This window comes from Artemia sp. Qi Xiang Cuo, chromosome 18 (assembly GCF_049724085.1).
Source record: "Artemia sp. Qi Xiang Cuo chromosome 18, ASM4972408v1, whole genome shotgun sequence".
NCBI classification, from domain to species: domain Eukaryota; kingdom Metazoa; phylum Arthropoda; class Branchiopoda; order Anostraca; family Artemiidae; genus Artemia; species Artemia sp. Qi Xiang Cuo.
Genome location: NC_142811.1, coordinates 49,670,133 through 49,695,932, shown reverse-complemented (window position 1 = coordinate 49,695,932; position 25,800 = coordinate 49,670,133). Strand labels below are relative to the sequence as shown.

Sequence of the window (25,800 nt, the reverse complement as noted above, 5' to 3'; positions counted from 1 at the left end):
CTAAAACTCTAACATAAACTAAAATTAAACTAAAACTCAAACTAAAAATCTAGAATAAACTAAAAATAAACTAACTAACACTAAACTAAAAATAAATTCTAATCTCTAAACTAAACTAAAACCAAACTAAGCTACTAAAACAAAACTAAACTAACTAAAACTCTAAACTAAAACTAAACACTAATCTAAAACTAAACTAACAGTAAACTAAAACTAGAACTAAAAATCTAGAATAAAATAAAAAAAAATAAAAGTAAACTAAAAATAAAACTAAAAATCTATACTAAAATAAAACTAAACTAAACTAAAACTCTAAACTAAAACTAAACACTAATCTAAAACTAAACTAAAAATCTAGACTAAACTAAAACCAAACTAAGCTACTAAATTAAAACTCTAACTAAAACTCATATGTAAAAAGAAAACTCGTAACTAAAAAACTAAATTAAAATAAAACTATAAAATAAACTAAAAATAAACTAAAATAACTAAAACTATAAACTAAAACTAAAAAATAATATACAACTAAAACTAAACTAACTAAAACTCTAAACTATAACTAAACACTAATCTAAAACTAAACTAAACCAAACTAAGCTACTAAATTAAAACTCTAACTAAAACTCTTTAGCAAACTGTAGCTGAACTAAAACTATAATCTAAACTAAACTAAAAGTAAACTAAAACTAAAACTAAAAATCTAGACTAAACTAAAACTAAACTAAACTAACTAAAACTCTAAACTAAAAATAAACACTAATCTAAAACTAAACTAAACTATAACTCTAACTAGAACTAAACACTAATCTAAAACTAAACTAAACTAACTAAAACTATAAACTAAAACTAGACACTAATCTAAAACTAAACTAAAACAAAACTAAGCAACTAAATTAAAACTCTAACTAAAACTCTTTAGCAAACTGTAGCTAAACTAAAACTCTAATCTAAACTAAACTAAAAGTAAACTAAAGCTAAAACTAAAAATCTAGAATAAACTAAAACTAAACTAACTAAAACTAAACTAAAAATAAATTCTAATCTCTAAACTACTAAACTATAACTCTAACTAAAACTAAACACTAATCTAAAACTAAACTAAACTAACTAAAACCCTAAACTAAAACTAAACACTAATCTAAAACTAAACTAAAACCAAACTAAGCTACTAAATTAAAACTATAACTAAAACTCATATGTAAAACGAAAACTCTTAACTAAAAAAACTAAAAGTAAAATAAAAATAAAAATCTATAATAAACTAAAACTAAACTAACTAAAACTAAAATAAAACTAAACACTAATCTAAAACTAAACTAAAACCAAACTAAGCTACTAAAACTAAACTAAACTAACTAAAACTCTAAACTAAAACTAAACACTAATCTAAAACTAAACAAAAATTAAAATAAAACTAGAAATAAAAATCTATACTAAACTAAAAAAAACTAAAAGTAAACTAAAACTAAAACTAAAAATCTAGACTAAACTAAAACTAAACTAAACTAAAACTCTAAACTAAAACTAAACACTAATCTAAAACTAAACTAAAAATCTAGACTAAACTAAAACCAAACTAAGCTACTAAATTAAAACTCTAACTAAAACTCATATGTAAAACGAAAACTCGTAACTAAAAAACTAAAGTAAACTAAAACTCTAAACTAAACTAAAACTAAACTAAACTAACTAAAACTATAAACTAAAAATAAAAACTAATATAAAACTAAAATAAACTATAACTCTAACTAAAACTAAACACTAATCTAAAACTAAACTAAACTAACTAAAACTCTAAACTAAAACTAAACACTAATCTAAAACTAAACTAAATTCAAACTAAGCTACTAAATTAAAACTCTAAATAAAACTATTTAGCAAACTGTAGCTAAACTAAAACTATAATCTAAACTAAACTAAAAGTAAACTAAAACTAAAACTAAAAATCTAGACTAAACTAAAACTAAACTAAAATAACTAAAACTCTAAACTAAAACTAAAGACTAATCTAAAACTAAACTAAACTATAACTCTAACTAGAACTAAACACTAATCTAAAACTAAACTAAACTAACTAAAACTATAAACTAAAACTAGACACTAATCTAAAACTAAACTAAAACCAAACTAAGCTACTAAATTAAAACTCTAACTAAAACTCTTTAGCAAACTGTATCTAAACTAAAACTCTAATCTAAACTAAACTAAAAGTAAACTAAAACTAAAACTAAAACTCTAGACTAAACTAAAACTAAACTATCTAAAACTAAACTAAAAATAAATTCTAATCTCTAAAATACTAAGCTATAACTCTAACTAAAACTAAACACTAATCTAAAACTAAACTAAACTAACTAAAACTCTAAACTAAAACTAAACACTAATCTAAAACTAAACTAAAACCAAACTAAGCCACTAAATTAAAACTCTAACTAAAACTCATATGTAAAACGAAAACTCTTAACTAAAAAAACTAAAAGTAAACTAAAACTAAAACTAAAAATCTAGACTAAACTAAAACTAAACTAAACTAACTAAAACTCTAAACTAAAACTAAACACTAATATAAAACTAAACTAAAAATCTAGACTAAAATAAAACTAAACTAACTAAAACTAAACTATAAATAAATTCTAATCCCTAAACTACTAAAGTATAACTCTAACTAAAACTAAACACTAATCTAAAACTAAACTAAAACCAAACTAAGCTACTAAATTCAAACTCTAACTAAAACTCATATGTAAAACGAAAACTCGTAACTAAAAAGCTAAAGTAAACTAAAACTCTAAACTAAACTAAAACTAAACTAAACTAACTAAAACTCTAAACTAGAACTAAACACTAATCTAAAACTAAACTAAAACCAAACTAAGCTACTAAATTAAAACTCTAACTAAAACTCATATATAAAACGAAAACTATTAACTAAAAAAACTAAAATTAAAATAAAACTAAAACTAAAAATCTAGACTAAACTAAAACTAAACTAAACTAACTAAAACTATAAACTAAAACTAAACACTAATCTAAAACTAAACTAAAAATCTAGACTAAAATAAAACTAAACTAACTAAAACTAAACTAGAAATAAATTCTTATCCCTAAACTACTAAAGTATAACTCTAACTAAAACTAAACACTAATCTAAAACTAAACTAAAACCAAACTAAGCTACTAAATTCAAACTCTAACTAAAACTCATATGTAAAATGAAAACTCGTAACTAAAAAACTAAAGTAAACTAAAACTCTAAACTAAACTAAAACTAAAATAAACTAACTAAAAATCTAAACTAGAACTAAACACTAATCTAAAACTAAACTAAAACCAAACTAAGCTACTAAATTAAAACTCTAACTAAAACTCATATGTAAAACTAAAACTCTTAAATAAAAAAACTAAAATTAAACTAAAACTAAAACTAAAAATCTAGACTAAACTAAAACTAAACTAAACTAACTAAAACTATAAAATAAAACTAAACACTAATATAAAACTAAACTAAACTATAACTCTAACTAAAAATAAACAATAATCTAAAAATAAAATAAACTAAATAAAAATATAAAATAAAACTAAACAATAATATAAAAATAAAATAAAACAAAAATAAGATAAAAATAAAATAACTAAAACTAAACTATAAATAAATTCTAATCCATAAACTACTAAATTATAACTCTAACTAAAACTAAACACTAATCTAAAACTAAACTAAAACCAAACTAAGCTACTAAATTCAAACTCTAACTAAAACTAATATGTAAAACGAAAACTCTTAACTAAAAAAACTAAAAGTAAACTCAAACTAAAAATCTAGACTAAACTAAAACTAAACTAACTAAAACTAAACTAAAAATAAATTCTAATCTCTAAACTACTAAACTATAACTCTAACTAAAACTAAACACTAATCTAAAACTAAACTAAACTAACTAAAATTCTAAACTAAAACTAAACACTAATCTAAAACTAAACTAAAATCAAACTAAGCTACTAAATTAAAACTCTAACTAAAACTCTATAGCAAACTGTAGCTAAACTAAAACTATAATCTAAACTAAACTAAAATTAAAATAAAACTAAAAATATAGACTAAACTAAAAATAAACTAAAATAAAACTAAAATAAAACTAAACAATAATCTCTAAACTACTAAAATATAAATCTAACTAAAACTAAAAACTAATCTAAAACTAAACTAAACTAAATAAAACTCTAAACTAAAACTAAACACTAATCTAAAACTAAACTAAAACCAAACTAAGATACTAAATTAAAACTCTAACTAAAACTCTTTAGCAAACTGTAGCTAAACTAAAACTCTAATCTAAAATAAACTAAAAGTAAACTAAAACTAAAACTAAAAATCTAGACTAAACTAAAACTAAACTAAACTAACTAAAACTCTAAAATAAAACTAAACAATAATCTAAAAATAAACTAAACTATAACTCTAACTAAAACTAAACAATAATCTAAAACTAAACTAAACTAACTAAAACTCTAAACTAAAACTAAACACTAATCTAAAACTAAACACTAATCTAAAACTAAACTAAACTATAAATATAAATAAAAATAAACACTATTATAAAAATAAAATAAACTAACTAAAACTCTAAAATAAAACTAAAAAATAATATAAAAATAAAATAAAAAATAAATAATATAATAAATTAAAAATATAAATAAAAATCTTTATAAACATTTATATAAAATAAAACTCTAATATAAAATAAAATAAAAGTAAAATAAAACTAAAAATAAAAATCTAGACTAAACTAAAAATAAACTAAACTAACTAAAACTCTAAACTAAAACTAAACACTAATCTAAAACTAAACTAAACTATAACTCTAACTAAAACTAAACACTAATCTAAAACTAAACTAAAAAAACTAAAACTCTAAACTAAAACTAAAAACTAATCTAAAACTAAACTAAAACCAAACTAAGCAACTAAATTAAAACTCTAACTAAAACTCTTTAGCAAACTGTAGCTAAACTAAAACTCTAATCTAAACTAAACTAAAAGTAAACTAAAACTAAAAATCTAGACTAAACTAAAACTAAACTAACTAAAACTAAACTAAAAATAAATTCTAATCTCTAAACTAGTAAAGTATAACTCTAACTAAAACTAAACACTAATCTAAAACTAAACTAAACTAACTAAAACTCTAATCTAAAACTAAACACTAATCTAAAACTAAACTAAAACTAAACTAAGCTACTAAATTAAAACTCTAACTAAAACTCTTTAGCAAACTGTAGCTAAACTAAAACTCTAATCTAAACTAAACTAAAATTAAACTAAAACTAAACAAAATATAAATTATAACACTAAACTAAACATTAAACTAAAACTAAACTAAAATCTAAACTAAACCAAACTAAAACTAAACTAAAATAAAGGTAATAAATAAACTTAGAATAAACTAAAAATCTAAACTAAATAGGTAATAAAATAATAAACTAAAAATCTAAACTAGCCCAACCTGCAATCCTCTTTTTCTAATATTTCCGCCCTCTGATTGGCTGAGAAGGGGGATGTATCCGACTCGCTGATTGACTGAGAAGGAAACACGTGATCTAACTGTTTCCGGGAAACTCATAACATTTGGCTCGAGCAACAACAACAAATACTATTTCTGGACACCATGAAATTCGCCTCGAGCATGTACATGTCCAAAACAACAACAAATGCTGTTTTCTATTTCTGGAAACTCATAACATTCGCTGAGAGCGTGCACTTACAACAACAACAACATCGACCTTGGAAATTTGGGTCATTGACACACTTTGATTACGCAATCAATTTCTCAGAAATCCATTTCCCCTAGGGACTCTATGCCCATATTAGGACCATAAACCACGTGGTGATCTTACTTACTTACTTACTTAAAGCTCTTGCTCGGCAGCGTCGCCAGCGTAGAGGGAACCAGTCGTCAGCGCCGTCAGTCTTCTCCAGAGTGGTCGGTTCAGGGAGAGGGTTGTCACTTCAGCCGGGTTGATGTTTCTGGAGGCGAGCCGATCACGGATGACGTCCGCCCATCTGGTGTGTGGTCTTCCCCTAGGACGCCTCCAGCCGTTTGCAGCTGGGTCGAAATCGAAGATGAGCCGGGCGGGTGTTTGAGCAGGCAGACGGAGCAGATGACCATACCAACGCAGCGAGCGAGACTCAAGCTGCTCGGACAGGGGTGGGAGTTTGAAGGACCTGAGGATTTCTGAATTTCGTACCCTGTCGGGCCATCGGGAGCGTTCTATTTTTCGGAGGTGTTTCGTCTGGATGGCATCTACCTTCAGCGTCTGTGTCTGAGTCAGCGACCAAGTCTCAGCAGAATAGAGCATAATGCTGGCAACCGAAGCAGAGTATATTCGTGCTTTGGTGAGACGGCTGATCTGGGGTTTATGGAAGACTGTTTTTAGAAAGCGACCGAAGACAGAGTTTGCTTTTGCCGCTCTTGCTGATATTTCGGCATCGAGGCTTCCGTTTGAGCAGACAATTGAACCAAGGTAGGTAAACTGCTTGACTACCTCTACAGTCTGGCCACAAATTTCCACAGATGACAGGGGGTTGGACGGCGTTTTCTCAACGGGCATTATCTTGGTTTTCAACCAATTTATTTTCAGACCAATTTTCTCAGTGGCAGAGGCCAGTGTTTCCAGTGTAGTTTTGAGGTCACTAATGTTTTCGCATATTAGCGCCACGTCGTCGGCAAAGTCGACGTCTGAAAGAACTCTTCCAGCAAAGCCTATGCCAAACGGCTGCATGACGTGGTGATCGTGGGAGTTTTAAAAAAAAGTGTCCGGATCGGGATTCGAAGGGGTATTGTAATCGTGGGAGTAGAACCCCCCATTCTACTGCTGAGAGATGCTGTAGACAAAGTTTTAAGAGAAGAACAGTGTGGTTTTAGAAAAGGTAGAGGATGTGTTGACCAAACTTTCACTCTGAGCTTAATAATTGAGAAGTGCCTTAGTTGTCAAACACCTTTGGTCCTCAGGTTTATAGATTCTGTGCAAATGTTCGATTCTGTTGATATAAGAGCTTTAGCAAAGGTTTTATCCTTGTATGGCATACCAGACAAATATATTAAAGTGATTACTGCTATGTACCAGAATAACACTGCTGCGGTTATGGTAAGAAATGAGGTTAGCAGCTGGTTTTGTATTAAATCAGGAGTTAAGCAGAGTTTTGTGCTATCCCCCTCTGTATGAATCATTTTGATGGACTTTATCTTGAGGAGCACAGGGCAGGCAATGGGAGACCACGGAATCAAATGAGTAGGAATAACTCTCCTGGACTTAGATTATGCTGATGATTTAAGCATCCAATATGAAAGTGTGAGCAAAATGAATGAACTTTTAGAGGTTTTGCGAGTTCAGAGTGCAAGAATATTTTGAAAATTAATATCAATAAGACAAAGTCACTAAGGCTAGGAATAAGTGAAGATAAAAAGGTGACGTTGGGTAACGAAAAGATTGATCAGGTGGGCAGTTTCACTTACCTTGTTAGTATTATTAGTAAAAACGGTGGGAGGAGTGAAGATGTAAAAAATAGAATAGTCAAGACTCAGGGTGTTTTTTCACAGTTAAAAAAAAGATTGGAAGAATATGAAGACAAGTCTGCAAACAAAGATTAGAATATTGGAAGGTACAGGGATGACAGTGGTCAAACATGGCTCTGAAGCATGGGTGCTCTGAAAAGCGGATAAAGATTTACAAGATGTAATCCAGAGAAATTGCCTACTGATTGTTCTCGGTACCCCTCTGACTGCGCGTATTTCAAACTGTAGTACGAAAAATGTGGTTCAATCCCGCTTTCTAGGGCTATAATGAAAGAAAGGTTGAGATGGCTAGGACACGTTCTGCGGATGAAGGATGACAGATTGCCACTGATTGACCTTATCAGCCAACCATCTAGGGCTAAACGGAAAGCAGGTCATCCTCGTCTGGGCTGGGAGGATTTCATAAAGAAAGATTTAAAGAAAATGAGAACTTCCTGGGAGGGTGTAAAGAGGGAGGCTCTGAATAGTTTGGGAATGGAGGAGGAGCGTGCATAGCTGTGCTGACCTCAGGCGGCTTGGTGTTGCGGTGAGCTGTTAGTAGTTGTAGTAGTTGTAAATTACAACCACCCCCTCCATATGAAGTGAATCTTGGAGTTGATACTTAATAACAAGGCACTAGAACTATCAATGTCCAGTTGAATGAGCCTATTCCAGAGTTTCTGCGACCACACATTTCGTACAAAGTGGTCTTGGGAAAAATATTAATTAAATTATTCATTACATGCTGATGAATCTTATTGTTGCCACTGAAAGCAAGTGACAAAATTATATGTCGTATTCTGTTCAGCTGTCAACAGCTTTTCATAGGCAGCGCGCTAGCGCTGCCTAAGTAAAGAACGATGTGGGCACAATCTGTTGTTTTTTGGTTTCTTTTTTCTCCATACCCCGGCACTTCGTATCGAAGAAGTTGTCGTAGAGGCTTCGAAAAGGGCTCATTCGATTGGAAATTGGAGTGGATAGTGCCCTTTTTAATATTCGAAAGTAATGGGAGGGAAAATAGCCCCCCCCCCCCCCCACGCCCATCATTCCCCCACACACATCCAATCAAAATTTTGAGATAGCCATTTTGTTCACCGTAGTTGATTTCCAAATAGAAAATATCTTTTTGAGGAGGACACTCCCCCACAACCCTCATGGCAAGGGTTTTAAGTTATGCCCTGAGGGCATATAAGATCAATGTTGGCAATGTACAGTTGTTTTTTTTTCTTTAAAGCAGGGCGCTTCATATAGAAGGGGTTGTCTTAGAGACTTCAAAAGGGGCTCATTCGAATAGAAATCAAGATTACTAGGAGCCTTTTTCAATAGTCGAAAGTGATTGGAGGGCAACTTGCCCCCTCACGTCAATCATTCCCCCAAACATATCCAATCAAAATTTCGAGATAGCCATTTTGTTCGGCGTAGTTGATTTACAGATAGAAAATTTGTTTTTGAGGAGGACACTCCCCCACAACCCTCAGGGCAAGGGTTGTAAGTTATGCCCTGGGGGCATATAAGGTTTATATAGAAGGCGTTGTCGTAGGAACTTCAAAAAAGGCTCTTTCGATTGGAAATTCAAAGGGCTAGTGCTCTTTTTAATAGTCGAAAGTGATTGTAGGGCAACTGCCCCCCCCCCAAAGCCCATCCTTCCCCCAAACACATCCAATCAAAATTGTTAGATAGTCATTTTGTTCAGCGTACTTGATTTTCGGAGAGAAAATATTTTTGTGAGGAGAGCACTCAGCCACACCCCTCGAGGCAAGGGTTTTAATTTATGCCCTGGGGGCATATAAGGTTTTTATTGAAGCCGTGGTCGTAGAAACTTCAAAAGAGGCTCATTCGATTGGAAATTCAAAGGGCTAGTGCCCTTTTTAATAGTCAAAAGTCATTAGAGGGCAACTCCCTCCCCCCACGCCGATCATTCCCCCAAACACATCCAATCAAAATTTTGAGATAGGCATTTTTTCAGCAGAGCGGATTTCCATATAGAAAATATCTTTTTGAGGAGGAAACTCCTCCAGAACCCTCGGGGCAAGTTTTTTAAGTTATGCCCTGGGGGCATATAAGGTTTTTATAGAAGGCGTTGTCGTAGAAACTTCAAAACAGGCTCATTCGATTGGATATTCAAAGGACTAGTGCCCTTTTTAATAGTCGAAAGTTATTGGAGGGCAACTAGCCCCCCACGCCCATCATTCCCCCAAACACATCCAATCTAAATTGTGAGATAGCCATTTTGTTCAGCGTAGTTGATTTCCAGATAGAAAATATGTTTTTGAGGAGAACACTCCCCCGCAATCTTCAGGGCAAAGGTTTTGAGTTACGCCCTGTGGGCATATAAGGTTTTTTATAGAAGGCGTTGTCATAGAAACTTCAAAACATGCTCATTCGATTGGAAATTCAAAGGGTTAGTGCCCTTTTTAAAAGTCGAAAGGGATTGGAGGGCAACTAGCCATCACCCCCACGCCCATCATTCCCCCAAAAACATCCAATCAAAATTTTGAGATAGCCATTTTGTTCAGCGTAGTTGGGCGCAAAACCCCTATGCCTTCCCAAGGCCAGAACAAAGTTTGCACTTTACTGAAAAATACAAATGAATGTGCATTGTCAGTTTAATATACATATACTGATATTCAGTTATCAAAATGTTAAAATTATTTGATTTATTAAAGTTATAAAAGTAAAAACATTTATATTTTTTCAGTAAAGTGCAAATTTTGTTCTGAACTTGGAAGGCATAGGGGTTTTGCGCCCAACTTATGTTAATTTCTGATCATTTTGAGATTGAATCGGTTATTTATTGTAATTTCTGTTCCTTTTGGGTTTCATTTATTTATCGATGCTGATTTGTGGTAGTTTCAAGCTCGGTAGATTATTTGATTTTATTTTTGCTCATTTTTTGTTTAATATAGTTCTTTACTTTTCTTTGAAAAACTTATTTTGCGTAAAAAGTTTTTTTTAATTAATCAAATAAAGAGTGAGCTCAGTTGAGCATGGTATTGACGGTCAACTTCTGTCTCTCATGACTTTGATGTCACTAACGTATTTAGTGCCTTCAGTAAATTTGTTTTTTTAAATCAATAAAATGATTTCATTTTACAAGTTCTCTTATTACTGGTAAAGTTTTATAAGTAATGCTGTATCTCTTTATTTCTTAGAGTTATTTTACTTGGCATTAGCATATATCTTACAGTTTTTGCACATGGATGCACAGCTTCTCATTACAATTATTATTAATATTGTTAAACATATATTACTTATACACATATCTATCTTAGCTACTCAGAGAAAAGTTCCTGTCCTATCCTTGAAGCGTTTATCAGTGAGTCACTCAGATATAGAACTGCAACCGCAGCAATGTGGCACTCTACCACAGAAGATTGCAAAGTAGATGGATATGATATTCCTGCCAATACATGGGTGCTGTTCCATTTCCAGGGGATGCATAACAATAAAGAAAACTGGCCCGAGAGAGACAACTTTAATCCGGGACGTTTTCTATTGGACGGCGTGTATAAGAAGAATGAGTTATTCCTACCGTTTTCTTCAGGTATATTTTCTTCTTTTTTTATTTTTTTGTTGTATTCCAATTAGTGTAATTAGAGTAAAAATATATGTTCTGTAAATCCAAAATAATAAGATTACAAGTCTTCTACAAGAGACCAAAATAACAAGTCATCTACAAGAGACCCTTCAGATCTATAAGAAAGGCGAAGGAATTACCTATTGACGTTACTTCATTTTGAGAATTCTAGTTGAAAAAAAACATTGAAGGTGGTTGAGGTTTGATAGATCCTCTCTTATTGCGGAAATAGTATATTTCGCCTGAAAACGATAGCTGTTAGATAGGTAAAAGAAAAATGTTAACCCCCCAGCGGGAATTGCCCATTAACGGGAATTACCCCTTTAGCGTTGCTTCATTTGAGAAGTCAATTGGAAAGAAACATTGAATATGGGGGGCTTTTGATAGCTCATCTCTTATTGCGGAAATAGTATGATTTCGCGTGAAAACTATAGTTGTTAGATAGGTAACAGAGTGTAGCAAAAAGATGAACTTTAATGTAAATTCTTTTCAATGGAGGGAGGCAGATCCTATTTTGTTGTATAAAGCAAATACATCTAAATTAACACTTATTTTTGAAGTTTTGTAACAGAAAATTTGAAATTCAGCGGAGAGAACAAAGTTTTGAGGGGGCATAACCCTCCTCTTTAGCAGAACAACTTAAAGTATGATTTAACATGAACAGAAATTAAGTGTAGAAAAAATTCAGACGAAACAACAAAGAGACGCTAAGACGTAGAGGGAGGAGAAGTTGCCCCTTAAATAGGGGGCTATCGCCCCCGTCTCTTTGCCCTAATGTTTGAAATGTTATCATCTTGATAGTTGAAAATCAATAGGCTACTCAGAATCCTTTTTGTTTAAGAACAAAGTCAATTTTAATTAAAGACCACTATTCTCAAGATAATCATGTCAAACAAACCTGCCACGAAAAAATGTATACAGATTTGCTTATAGCAGGACTTTTTCAACACAAGAAAACAACACTCTAATAAAATGTATAATTTTGTGCCTCAATGCTTCGAGACGGAAAAGGGCTCATTTAGTTGTATTTGCTTTAAACAATGAAATTTCTTTGTTCAAATGTTATAAAAGACAAACAGTAAATACAGTAACACACTTTAAATTAGCCAGTGACAATATTTATTGCTTTCTAGAGTATTTTCAGCCAAACACTCCTCAAGATTCAGTTCAGTGGCGTCAGTGGCCTCTTGTCAGGTGGCGAGTTGAGAGCTCAGACGTTTGATTGTTAAAGCTTAAACGTCGCTCTTTATCTTCGGTTGAAAAATATTGTTTTGTTTGATCGTCAGAAGCTAGAAGATAAGATGTCTCAAATTTCAACCAAATCTATAAATTTGTTTTTCAACGGGTTTGATCTACAGGGCAGGGGTAAAATCAAAGGTAAAAGAATTTTTGTGCATTCTGCCTGGTAAAATACGTTTAAAGATAACTTTGAAAAGACATATTGATTTTGCCATTCCCAGACATCCTTGACTTTCCCCCCCCCCTAATTTAACTGAAGTAGGTGTATAAACAATGGGGTATATCACCTTTTCAAATATAGATGCATTTGATTTTTTTAAAGCGAGGTATTCAATCTACATTCGAGGTGTCTGATAAGGGTGTATTTTGATTGTTTTTTTTTCTCTCTCTCTCTCTAATTTAAATGAGGTAGATACATAAACAGCGGGGTATATCACCTTCCCAAATATAGATGCATTTGATTTCATTCAAGCGAGGTATTCAATCTACATTTGAGGTGTCTGATAAAGCTATACTTTGAAAACCATGGAGTAAAAGGTAAAGGAATGGTAAAGGATGCGGCACTAGACCCTTAAGGTCCAAACCGGCGGTGCTGATCTCCGTTTCGTGGCCCTTCAGCCAGGAAGTGCAATGGGGGGCTGGGGGCCAGCCAACCTATGCTTTCGCAAACCCTTCCTGTTTTACCGTCCCCAGATTTCTCCAGGTACCCATTTAGAGCTGGGTTGACTCTGGCTAAGCTTACAGGGTCACACCACTGACCCGCGTCCCAAACTAAGAAACTGACCACACCAGGGATCGAACCCGAATTCACGGATTCTCAGCCCAGCGCGCGTCCACTTAGCCATGGAGTGGAGCAATATAATTTCTATTTTAACCAAGATCTCCTTTATATATTTTTATGGCGGTGGATGGGGTGGTATTAGTTGATTCTTCTGTGGGTTACAACTCTGGAATTGTAAACTATAAATATAAAGACTCCATAATGTTCCTTAGAAACTATTAAGGTTCTTTTTGCATAGAATGAGAAATGTGCCCTTATGGTGCCCTTAACGAGGTCAAGGTTGAAGGCCTCGACCGAATCCGTTGATTTTGAATTGAAATCAAGTATTTTGCAGTAGGCATCAAGACATGGCTAATTGTAGGAAAAAACCCAAGACGATGGTCAGAGTAATCGAGAGGCAAAAATGTTTAAATGGCACGGGTAAATGGTGGGATTAAGTATGACTCTTATTGGACAATTCGTTTTCATCGACAATTCGTAATTCGACTATATTGTCTTCATCCTCTTCTTGTTTGGATTTTAATGGTAACTCTTTTGTATAATCTCGTCACTGTGGCCCAAATCCCGGGTGACACAATACCGTCATTATATTAAATACAATTTTCTATTTAAATATGGATTTGTCATCCTTTACTAGCTTCCTGGGAATGTGTATATTGAAAGGGACGTGATCTCTTCAATTTTCGAATGTCATGTGCAGCGAACTTTGAGATAGCTTAGCTTTGAACTTGAAATTTGTAACGGACTATGGAAATTCAACTGCCCCTAATATTAGTTTCCTACTTTGTATATCTGAAAATAAAAAGGACTTATTTATGTTTGACAAGAATTTCAAACATTCTTGAGCTTAAAATAGGCAAATTGATGGATATAGCAAATTATAAAAATAAAGCATGTGTGTGTCCACGGCAAGAAGTTAATTTGCGTTTTTCAATTAGTTTTAAGTTTTTCTATTTCAATTTTTATTCTCCATTTATTGCACTTTGTATTTATAGATTAGATATTGATATAGATATAGATATTGATATAGATTAATGATTTAATGATATAATGATATAGATTAGATATAGATATTGCACTTTGTATGTATTTATTGCTATGTCATTTGGGCATTCAAATATTTAGATATAGAAAGCTGAATATTGAAATTATTTTTTGTGACAATCGTGTTTCAAGAACATCAGTGTGAATATAGACACGACACAAACCGCATGCTGCTGAGACACGCTAATACCGCAGGTTACTAAGACCTTTCAATGGAAACTAATGTTTGGATCATACCATATCCATACCTGTCAATAAAACCCTAAATTTACATATGACACGTGTCTTATGCAATTTTCAATATACCTGTAATACAGAAATGACAAGGGGAAATAATCAGTTTGAAAAGATTTTGTCAACGGTACTTTTCTGCCAACTACTTTCCTTCTAACATTCCTTCCAACCTAACGTCCTCGTATCATTTTCCAAGGTCATCCAATAGATAGGACAACTGCTGTTCTAAGCCTCCATCTCTATGTTCCTAAAAATTATACCTTAAAGCTTTACTGTGATTGGTCAATCATAAATTTTATACTTGGAAGTTGAACCAAGTTTAACTCGACAAATTACTATTGGGACACATAATTGGTATTTTAGTTGTGCGTAATTTTTATTTTGTCCAAAATTGGGACTAGAATGAAGTACAAGGGTCCTTGCTTATGTCCCTCTAAGCTAGTTACATATGAGATTGGTAAGTAGAGTAATCAACTTAACAATAAGATGGGAAGATGGTAAATTGGTATGTTGAGTTATCTCTGATATTCTTCAACGCTGTAGATAGGTGAAGACAGCATCTTGTCTAGGGGGGGGGGGCAGCCGGTTCTGTGATGTAGGAGGGGGGATTATGAATGTTTTCTGAGGTCCATTGAATATAGGTCCTTAGCAACTCGTCTCTGTATACTTTGCTAAAACTCGGCCGTTAGTATTTTCCATGTTTGACTTTTCCGGCAATACTGTAATATAATAAACCCACTATTCTACTTCCAATTCCTAGAAAATATAAATATCATAAAAGAAATTTGATGCAAGTCACATTACGTTTAGATAACAGCTTCTTGTTCCAAGATTTCAATTCAAAAGTCTAAAGTTGGGAGAAATTAAATGTCAAAATTTGTATTGAGGAGACCGGCCCACGTCTAGCCAAAGAAAATAATCTCAATACAAAAACCTATGGGGACTTTGTTGAATTATAAAATCTCTGACAGATAGCAGAGTATGTTTTTAAAATGTCTGGCCTTAATTAATACTTTGGCCCAAAAAATATCAAATTGGATTACGTTTTATGGTGATTAAATCTGGAATTTTGTTCAATTTTTGTCTGAAGGCCTACGCCTAATTATGAATACTAGAAAAGCCGTAGACTCACGTTGTATTCTCTTATTATTTGCCTGTCTTTTGGTAGCTTCTGAGAAGTGCCATCTTCACCAGTTCGCTGTTAGGCTTTTTTTTCATCCTATGGGATGGTGAATTCCTACGACAACTTCTTCGATACGAAGTGCCCTGCTCTAAAGGAAAAAAAAAATAATAAATAATACATTGTGCCAACATCGTTCCTATATGCCCTCATCGCATAACTTAAAATCCTTGCCCCGAGGGTTGTTGGGGAGTGTCCTCCCTAAAAACATATTTTCTATCTGGAGATCAACTACGCTGAACAAAATGGTTATCTCAAAACTTTTATTGGATGTGTTTGGGGGAATAATGGGCGTGGGGGGCTAGTTACCCTTCAATCACTATCAACTATTAAAAAGGGCACTAGCCATTTCAATTTCCAATCGAATGAGCCCTTTTTGAAGTTTCTACGACAATTCCTTCGATACGAAGTGCCCGGGTATGGAAAAAAAAAAAAAAAATAACACATTGTGCCAACATCGTTCTTTACTTTGGCAGCGCTATTGCGCTACCTAGGATAAGCATAAAAACAACTACAGGTAAAACAACACGAAATCTATCTAAGACAGTGAAATTTGTTTAAACATTAAAAGAATATTTCGGTTCTATATCTAAAAGTCGTCCTAAAAAAACTACGTATATAGATCAAATAAAACCTACAACAAAATGGGATCTTTAAAACTAAAATCGAAAAACAATAACAGTCCCAGGACCTTTACTTCAAAGAAGTTCAACCGGGACTGAAGATGAAACCATGCGAAACGAGGACTTCATTCAGGTTCAAATTTGTTACATATTTCTAATGATATTCTTGCCTTTTTATCATCTAACCTTAAAGATAAATTCTAACTGGTTCATCGACCATAATGGTTCATCATAACCCATACAAATGGGGATGCAACACAACCCTGCTTAACTCTGATTTAATATGAAACCAGCTACATACATGATTTCCTACCTAAATCGCAGCAGTGGTATTCTTGTAAATAGCTCTGATCACTTTAATATATTCGTCTGATATACTATACAAAGATAAGACCCTCAATAAAGCTCTTCTATCAGCTGAGTGGAACGCTTGCTCATAATCTATAAAACTGACAACTAAAGGTTTTTAATGACTTGAGCCTTCTCAATTTTTAACCTAAGAGTGAAAATTTGGTCATGAGGCACCCTCCACTCTTCCCGAAAATGCACTGCTCTTCTCTTAAAACTTTGTCTGCAGTATCGCTAAGTCTAAAAAGTATCATCATACTAAGTAATTCGCTACCTACAGAGACCAGGATAGTGCCTCTATAATTACAACACTCATTCTTATCACGCTAAAATTGCTAGATACTTCCCATTTTTCAAAAATCATATATACTTCAATAACTTATTTCTAACCTCATAGACACCATATTTAAGAAACTTCTATACTCATTTTTAATTCTTTTAGTACTCTCACTAATTCTTCCTCTCAAAATAAATCTTCCTTCGCATCCAAGGCGTCACTAACTTTTTCATTGTCCTCTATATCTTTTCTTGCAACTCCATCTCGGTTCAGCACAATCTCAAAATGTTCTGCCCATCTCTTTTTAACTCTTTCCTTATCACTTATTGTGGCCCCGTTCCTATCTTTAACTGGGACTATTCCAGATTGCCTACTCCCTCTCAATTTATTAACATGCCATTACAATGTTTTACCTATTATGCCGTCTATCTGCATTTTCCAGATCCTCGGCAATTTTATCCACGTCTTCTTCTTCACAACTCTATAGTTCATATTATAATAATTTCTTCATCCATCAATTAAAATAGGAGCAATTGTAGATCACTAAAGTCTTTTCTTTTTTTTCCAATGAGCAGTATAACAAAATGGTTAAAGTCAAAGAAGTAAAAATAACTAAAGCATAAAGCTTTCGTAAATAATATGAACTGTACAGCTCAATTCTTTTAATAGTTTCATAGTTAATTAAATTTCTGATTTACAACTCCTAAAAGATAGCAGGGATAAATAACCCATGAACGCTTTTTGTACAAATCACAGATTTATAAGGCGAAGCTTAAGAGAGATGTGAAATTGAACGTATATTTAATGCCCTGTTTTTAGTAAAAATACATGTTAACTTCATTAATTTCCTTGTCTAAGTTTGAAAAAAAATTTAAGTTTTATTTTCACTATTTTTAAAACTTAAAAAAAAATGACAAAAAAAGTTTTTCTAGGGAAAATGATGAGTGAATTTGGAAGTTAAGACTAAACAAAATTACTCCTTCGCAGAATATGTTTTTTTTTTTAATGTTTCGAACAGACTAGGTCGTGATATTTCCCTAAATTTTTAGGGAAATATCGTGTTCTTTTTTTAATTAAAAAAAGAACACGCCTTCAGTAGTCTGCTGAAAAAAAAGAATAATTCCCAAAGTTCTGAGCAGTCTTTTACCGACCATGATATTAATAAGTTCAACGACACAACTTTTACTCTCTAAAAAACTCAAAAATGCTTAGTTTTCCGTAAAGCATTTGTTTTCCAGGATTCTATAAACATATGATAATATGATGAGCCAGTTTGTTTGAAACAGATTTTTTTTTAATATTTTTTTATGTTGTTGTTTTATTTTTTTATATGTTGCGTATATCGAGAAGCCGTATTTTTGTTTGTTTTATGTTTCAAAGTCGCTCTTTACTTTGTTCAGAAAACTTTATTTTGGAAAAATTATATTAATAAAGGTTAAACCTTCCAATAAATCCGCCAAATGAAGAGAATCTTTACTGAAAGAACGCAGAAAAAGACGAAACACCGAGGATAAGTACTAATTTAAGCTTACTATTTCAATTAGTAATATTGCCCGTATCTGATGCGTTTTTTCAGTATTTTGCTTGTCCTTTCGTTAACTTTTTTTAGAAGGTTAACCTTTCAACACGGTCGCCGCCTTAGGGAAAACTAAATGAAGAATTAATCTTTGCCCATAGTAAACGAAAATTCAAAAACGTGTTTTGAAGAGAGACTGTCAAGTAATTAAGAATCGTCATTTAAACTAGATTCCGGAAGGGTGACAATTATTTTTATTGATCTTAATGCTAAATGTTTGTTGCGAAGACAAATCTATGGGAATAAAAAAAAACAGTCTGAAACACAACAAAAATAGTGTCAGATCGAAATGAAAACTTCACCATTAGAATCTACTGCTAGTAGCCTATTTGCACATGCCTATTTATAGTCCACTGCTTAATTATTCTACTGTATGTCATTGATGCTCAGTACCGAAAACACACGAAGAAAACGGACAAAACGTTTTTCTCTGGTTTTCACATAAAAACAGTTATCTTTCACTTTTTTATACCCGCTTTCTGACATGCTTTTTGTCTAGTTTTCATATAACTTTCATTTAATTTGTCTGTTTTGTTTCTCCGTTGACCCCCCCCCCGCCTCCCCTCCCTGCTAACGAGTTCCCAAACTACTACTAACGAGTCACTGCAGCAACGAGCTACCTGAGACGAGAACAGCTTCCTCTATCCGTTCTTCCTCTAACCCAATCCATTCAATGCTTATCTCTTCGCGCCCTGTCAAGAAGTTCTAATTCCCTTTGAATCCTTTCTTAAAACTTTCTTCCCAGCTTATTTGGGAATGATCTAATATTTGTTTAAATTTAGATAGTTGGCCAAAAGAGGCAATCTTTGGTAATCTGTCATTCTTAATCTGTGAAACTGGTCCTAGGCATTTCAAAATTTCTTTGATTATAGCCATAGAAAGCGGGACACAGCGATATTTTTCGTACAGCCTACTGTTTGAAATATGGTTTGTCAGATGGGTACCCAAACAACCTCTAGAACAAATATCCAACAAACATTCATTTAGAATATATCCAACAAATTCTCCACTGTTTTCCGAAGCGGTGACTTTTTAGAACCATGTTTGACAACTGTCAACACTGTAGCTTCGAATATTCTAATTTTGGCTCGCGAAATTATCTCCCTATTCTTCCAAACTTTTTTCTATTGTGAAAAAATATGCCTGGTCCTTGCTTTTCTACTTCTAACGTCTTTACTATATCCACTGTCCTTACTAACGATACTACCCAGATAAATGAAGCTTTTCACTTGATCGAAAGTTTTTTAGTACTTTTAAAAAAGCGTCTTATTGTTCTAATTAAACGGCCCCTATGTTCTATGAGTCTTTACTAAGAAATTGTGAGAAAATCAAACTTTAGCATGAAGAGCGAGGTGTTGAGGAGCCGGGTCGCTCCCTACTTACAGTTCTTTACCACGAACTGTTTGAAAACGTCTGATGACCAGGCACTTCTCTATTATGAACCTCAGAGTGAAAATTTGGTCTATGCATCGTTTCCACTTCCTAAAACAACGCTGTTCTTCTCTTGAAACCTTACCTACAGCACCTAAGTTCAAAAATTATCATCCTACTAAGTAATTTGCATCGCTAAAAACCAAGCTATTAAGCAATTCAATCTTAAACGCCTCTGTAATTACTTATCACTTTTATTATCTTTCTTATAAACGGGTTAAATTAAATTTTCCTGAAAGTCACTAGATGTTTCCCATTTTTCAAAAAGCATATTCATATTTTCAATAATTTATCTGTAACTTCAAAATCAAATATTTCTTAGCCCTTATTATTTTTGAACTCTTTTAGTAAAGTTTCCAAATTTTCTCGCAAAATTAACCTTCCTCCCCTTCCAAATTGTCATAAACCTTTTCAATCTTTTCTATATGATTTCCTCTAACTTTATGACGGTTTAGCATTTTTTCAAAATATCTTTCCTATCTTTCGTTAACTTTTCCTTATCACTAATTGATACCAGTTCCATTATTTAACTGGGACAAGCCCAGATGGACTATTCCCCCTCAATTTTTTAGCACGCCAATGCAATATTTTGTTATATTTTGCCTCCGCTTTCCACATCCTTGATTCATTATTGCTTTCTCTACTTTCCTTACATTGCTCTCAATCTCATGTTTTTCCTGCAGGCTTGTCACGGTTTTGGACGTCTTAAAAATCTTCTACACATCTCTCTTTATCTCTTTGTCCCTGTTCCTACATTTAACTGTTCCTCTCTTGTCCTGTTCCTCTGTACGAAACTTGAAGCAGTTTCACTAATATTCTTAGCAGCGTTTCAAACTTTCCTCCCTAAGACGCCATCTGCAGCTCAACAAACTCTTTTCCTAGAATTATTCGATCCATCTTCTACATTTTTAAATTTTAGACTCTTGAGTTTATTATTCAACTTTTTCTGAAAAGTTTCTCTCAAATTCTCATCCTGAAATTTACCAACGTCATGACTCCTCGGAAGGTAGTTCCTGGGTAAATTTCAACTTTAGATTAACCCTAGACACTACGAGATGCTGATCCTTATAGAGTAATACTCCTATATGCCCTGGCATCTTGTATTGATCCTTCCAGTCTTCAGTTTATAATAACACTACATGATTGTATATCACACAGGATTAAGCCTTCGGCTTTTTCTTAGCTGGCTATACCAAAAAAACGAACCCCTAGTGGCAACTGACGTCATCATATAACTTTTATTATAACGGAATTTATGGTTGCATCCTACGATTATGACGTTATTCATCATCTTGTATACGAGGGTGCAGTTTTTGTCAAATAATAAGTTTCATTTTCCATTTTAAGTTTTGTTACTTGCAATAGGCACTAAATATAGAAACTTCCTTTCATATGAGCTCTTAAATAGCTAAGGACAACAAATTCAAAAAGTGATTTCCCTTGTTCTTCAAGCCAGAGGACTGTAAGTTTATTTTGCTAGATTATCGGCCATCGTAATTCATGGTAATTCCAGGGGTACTTATTGTTTCGATCTGACGCCATTTTAAGGCACTTCAGGCTGATTTTCGAATTTCTTATAAATTTGTTTCTGAAACAAAATTTTAATATTCAGGCTAATCCAGATAATAATTACCAGTCCTGAATCAGCTATAAAATTTTCAGTTCTTTTTAAATCGCTGTTTTTGTTACTATGAGCACTGGTTCGTCCCCTGCAAGTTGTGGCTACAAAATGCGTTAAATATTGCAACTCGCTTTCAAATGAGCCCTTAAACAGCTCTCTAAGTTTTTCCAGTGCCCCACTAGCGGTGATGACAAACAAAAAGAACAAAAAAAGAGGACGCATCCGCACTATCCATGCAAAAAAGTGATTTCTTTGTTTTTCAAGAAGGGAGGGGGATTGTAACTTTTGTGTGAGTTGTTTTCTATAACGATGATTGCAGTAGGGCAGTTTTCGTTTTGATCAAACATGATTTTCCGATGTTGACAGGTAATCTTTTGGAATTCTCTAATTTTTATTTTAAACAAAAATTACCGTAAGGCTAATCAAAATCGTAGTTACCATTGCTGAATCAGCTTCAAATGGTCAATTGTTCTCACTGTGTTTTAAAATACATATCTCAATTAACACTTTTTTTTCCAAAAAGTGTTTTGAAACTTTGTTACTATGGTCCGTGGCTCATTCTTTATTAGTTTGCAGATGCCACATCCATGATATTGAGCTCTTGGGAGGAAATTTTCTCCTTTACTACATATATGAGCAGTTGATTATAGATGGGCACGTTTAAACCTTATAAATTTTACATTTTTGGATTTAGCATGAAATTGAGATTTTTTCCGGTACATGTGTTATTTCAAAAAGTTTTACTTTTTTAAGAGTTTCAGTTATTATTAGGAAAGGTAGCTCTTTACTTTTGGACTTTTAATTGTAGTAGGTTACCATGAAATTTTTCATTCTTAAAAAATGGTTCATCGGGGTGCAACTTCTTAGTCCTAAGTAATTTCACGAGTAAACAATAATAAGCTTTTTCTTCAAATACAGAAACACAACAAAATTTTACAGAAAGAAGGATTTATTTAATATATCCTTCTTTATAATTTTGAACCTATAAGATAAAATAATTCCGGTTACAGTTTATTATAGATATAATTAAGTAAGTCATGGCTACAACTAAACATTACTGTATTAAGTATGTAATGAGAGAAATACAAAATATCATTATATACATTATCGTTACATCATCGGTCGGGCTATCGGTCGGGCTCTTTACTTTTAAACTTTTAATTGTAGTAGGTTACCATGAAATTTTTCATTCTTAAAAAATGGTTCATCGGGGTGCAACTTCTTAGTCCTAAGTAATTTCACGAGTAAACAATAATAAGCTTTTTCTTCAAATACAGAAACACAACAAAATTTTACAGAAAGAACTATTTATTTAATATATGCTTCTTTATAATTTTGAACCTATAAGATAAATTAAATCCGGTTACAGTTTATTATATATATAATTAAGTAAGTCATGGCTACAACTAAACATTACTGAAGTGTGTAATGAGAGAAATACAAAATATCATTTTATACATTATCGTTACATCATCGGTCGGGCTAGTACAAGCCCGACCGGTGATTCTTGCAGATATGCGAAGCCTTGAGTTAACAACGACCAAACAACACATAGAAGAGCTATCCTCCACAGATCTTGAGACTGGAGAAATAGAACACCATCTCTTTCCAAATCCCGATGAACGTGCTGAAGAGATACACGAATACATAATTAAACTTGAATCCATAGCTCATGTAATAAAACTACTGGATATTAATTCTCAGTCCAAAAATGAAACAAAACTCATTTTAAAGTACAACTTTTTCATTAATATTCTCAAAAATGAGCTCTCGGGACTCCTCAGAGAATATCGCTATCTTCTTGATATAATTAGTTTGAATGAAAATGATGATATCCAGAAGCAATGGGATTCAATTTTAAAGACCCTTCTGGTTGTTTTAATTACCCTCAGAAATCGTTGTTCAAAACTGATCGGGAAAAAAAGAGAAAAGTTACAATCTAGCAATGCCAATGTCACCGATCTTCTTATGCTCATGACAATGAGAAGTATCGATAGACAAATACCTGACTTACACGATATTCAAAGAAGTATCGATACACAAGTCCCTGATTTACGTCAAGTTCAAGATAAAAATACTGTTCTGCAAAAAGGAGGGATTGAATCATCCAATGTGGAACGGAAAAGGATCGGCAATAGAGAGCAAAACAAAGAACAGGTGGAAGAGAGTGAAGCTGATAGTTATTACGAAAAATACGAGGAGGAAGAGAATAGACTTCACAATAGATCCCTTTCGCACGATTACGCAATTTATATTATTGGGTTGTTTTTTATATGTTTTGTAGTAGCCCTGCTTTTCACATATCTTATGCTTCGAGTAAAAGTAAAGTCAAAAAAACACAATAAGATTAAAAGAAATGCCAAGATGGGAAATGCTGAAAATTGCCATAGCTCTAAACAGTCATCCTCGCCAGTGTCGTCATTGCGATTAGACTCGTCGTTACAATCAGTAACAAAGAGAAATTCACACAATACGGTCGATTCATTGGTGTAGTTTTTTTTAAATCCAATGAGGTCTGGTACGCTCTTTACTAGTTCTCAGTCATCACTGCAACCATGATTAGCACCAGAGATGGAATAGCGGAGAACAAAGATGGCTTAGCGGCCTTAATACGTGCTTTTATGATTATTCCGTTTTACTGACTAAAATTCTTCCACTTTGGGATTTTGTTCACAATTTTTCCTTTATCGTTTGTTATGTTTAGCCATTGCGGTCTTTAAATATATTATTTAAAAATTTTTAGGAATTTACATAGTTTCATTTCATAAAGTGAAATTGTTACTAAAACATCCTCAATATTTTTGCAGTTTACAAAGTTTTTGTAGTTTTTTCTTGTACCTTTAGCTTTATCATAATTAAATACTTTAATGATTCTTCATTACAATTTGTTCCTTACTAGGTTTCAGCTATATCCACTGAAACTTATATTATATAGAGGTAACAAATTCCTAATGTTATAATAACAAAAGCTACTACAGTGCTATAGAAAAATGCATTTTGTAGTAAAAAAACTGATTATATTTTAAAAATAATTTTTTTCAACTACAAAAGGCACTAGATGTGGCAATTTCCCTTAAAATGAGCCATTACACAACTCTCTAGGATACTCCAGTGCCAAGCTAGCTACGACGAAAAATAAGAAGAAAAAAAATGTCGTTTATGGGAATACCGTGGTTTCAGCCACTTTTCTTGATTTTCAAGCCAGTATGTTTCCCTTGTTGTTCAAACCAATGGACAGTAAGTTTCTTATATAGGAGTTTCGGACAAGGCAGTTCTAATAGTTTACTTATTTTCTTTATCTGATTCTAGTTATAGGATTTACGAGCTAATTCATATTTACTATGGGGCGTGATCGTCTCTTACTAGGTTGCTAACTACCGCTGCAACCCGGATCAAATATAAAAGCAACAGTTACTAAAGTACATTGACTGCATGGCTAAGCACTAATTGAAAATAATAAAAAGAAATTATCAGTTTATGCTCGTTGTTTCGTCTTTTTTCTGCGTTTTTTCAGCATCGTTTCTTCGTTTCGTGACTTCTTTTACTATTATAACTTTTTTAAAGAAAATTTGTTTGATTAAAGCAAAGACGGAGTTGAAACTTAAAACGAGAAAAAATTAGTGATTCGTGATTAATGCAACATATTTGAGACTCAAAATTGTCCATCAAGTTTTGTCGATTTTTGTTCGTTTTAAGTTTCAACTTCACTTTCATCACTTTCATCAGAAAAACTGTTTTTTTTACGTTTTTTTTTAAGTTTTAAAAATAGTGACAATTAACCTTATAAATCTTTTTTTTCAAGCTTAGGCAGAGAAAATAATGAAATTAACGTGATTTTTTCTAAAACAGGGTATTTAATATAAGTTTAACTTCCCATCTCTGTCAAACTTTGCTTTAAAAGTCTGGGATTTGTTGCAAAAAGAGTCAATGGGGTATTTATCCTTTGTAAATTTGAGTAGGTGAAAATAAAAAAAATCAATTACCTGTGTGAGTGAGGAAATGTCTTCTTACAGCCAAATGCCATTTTCGAAACATACTTACCAGAATTTTGAAAAAGGGTTTAAAATTCCACAAGGATGGCATCGTAACGAAAAAGACTCTGCCATCGAAGTTACTATTGTCAGAAACCCTATTCAGGACATTTAAATTCCCCAACCTTGAACTAAAAAGGAAAATGTTTTTTTTTTTGCATGAGTCCACTTTTTTTATCGAGAGCGACTGATGGGTCCTCTATTTGCTTCCTTTGCCACTTGGGGGGAGGACAATGGAACATCATAAAGATTTTCTTAAGGGTTCATTTAAAATAATATTTTTAT

General features: G+C 32.7%; 1 protein-coding gene across 2 annotated transcripts in view; it reads left to right on the top strand.

Moving 5' to 3' along the window:
- The window catches only part of LOC148941599 (cytochrome P450 2U1-like), a 156,714-nt gene that overhangs the window by 121,264 nt on the left and 9,650 nt on the right, over positions 1-25,800 (top strand). For both annotated transcript variants that reach the window (XM_089103924.1, XM_089103925.1), the window contains exon 6: positions 10,826-11,097. In XM_089103924.1, the coding sequence (XP_088960050.1) occupies positions 10,826-11,097 (272 nt within the window). The remainder of the gene's footprint in view (positions 1-10,825; positions 11,098-25,800) is intronic.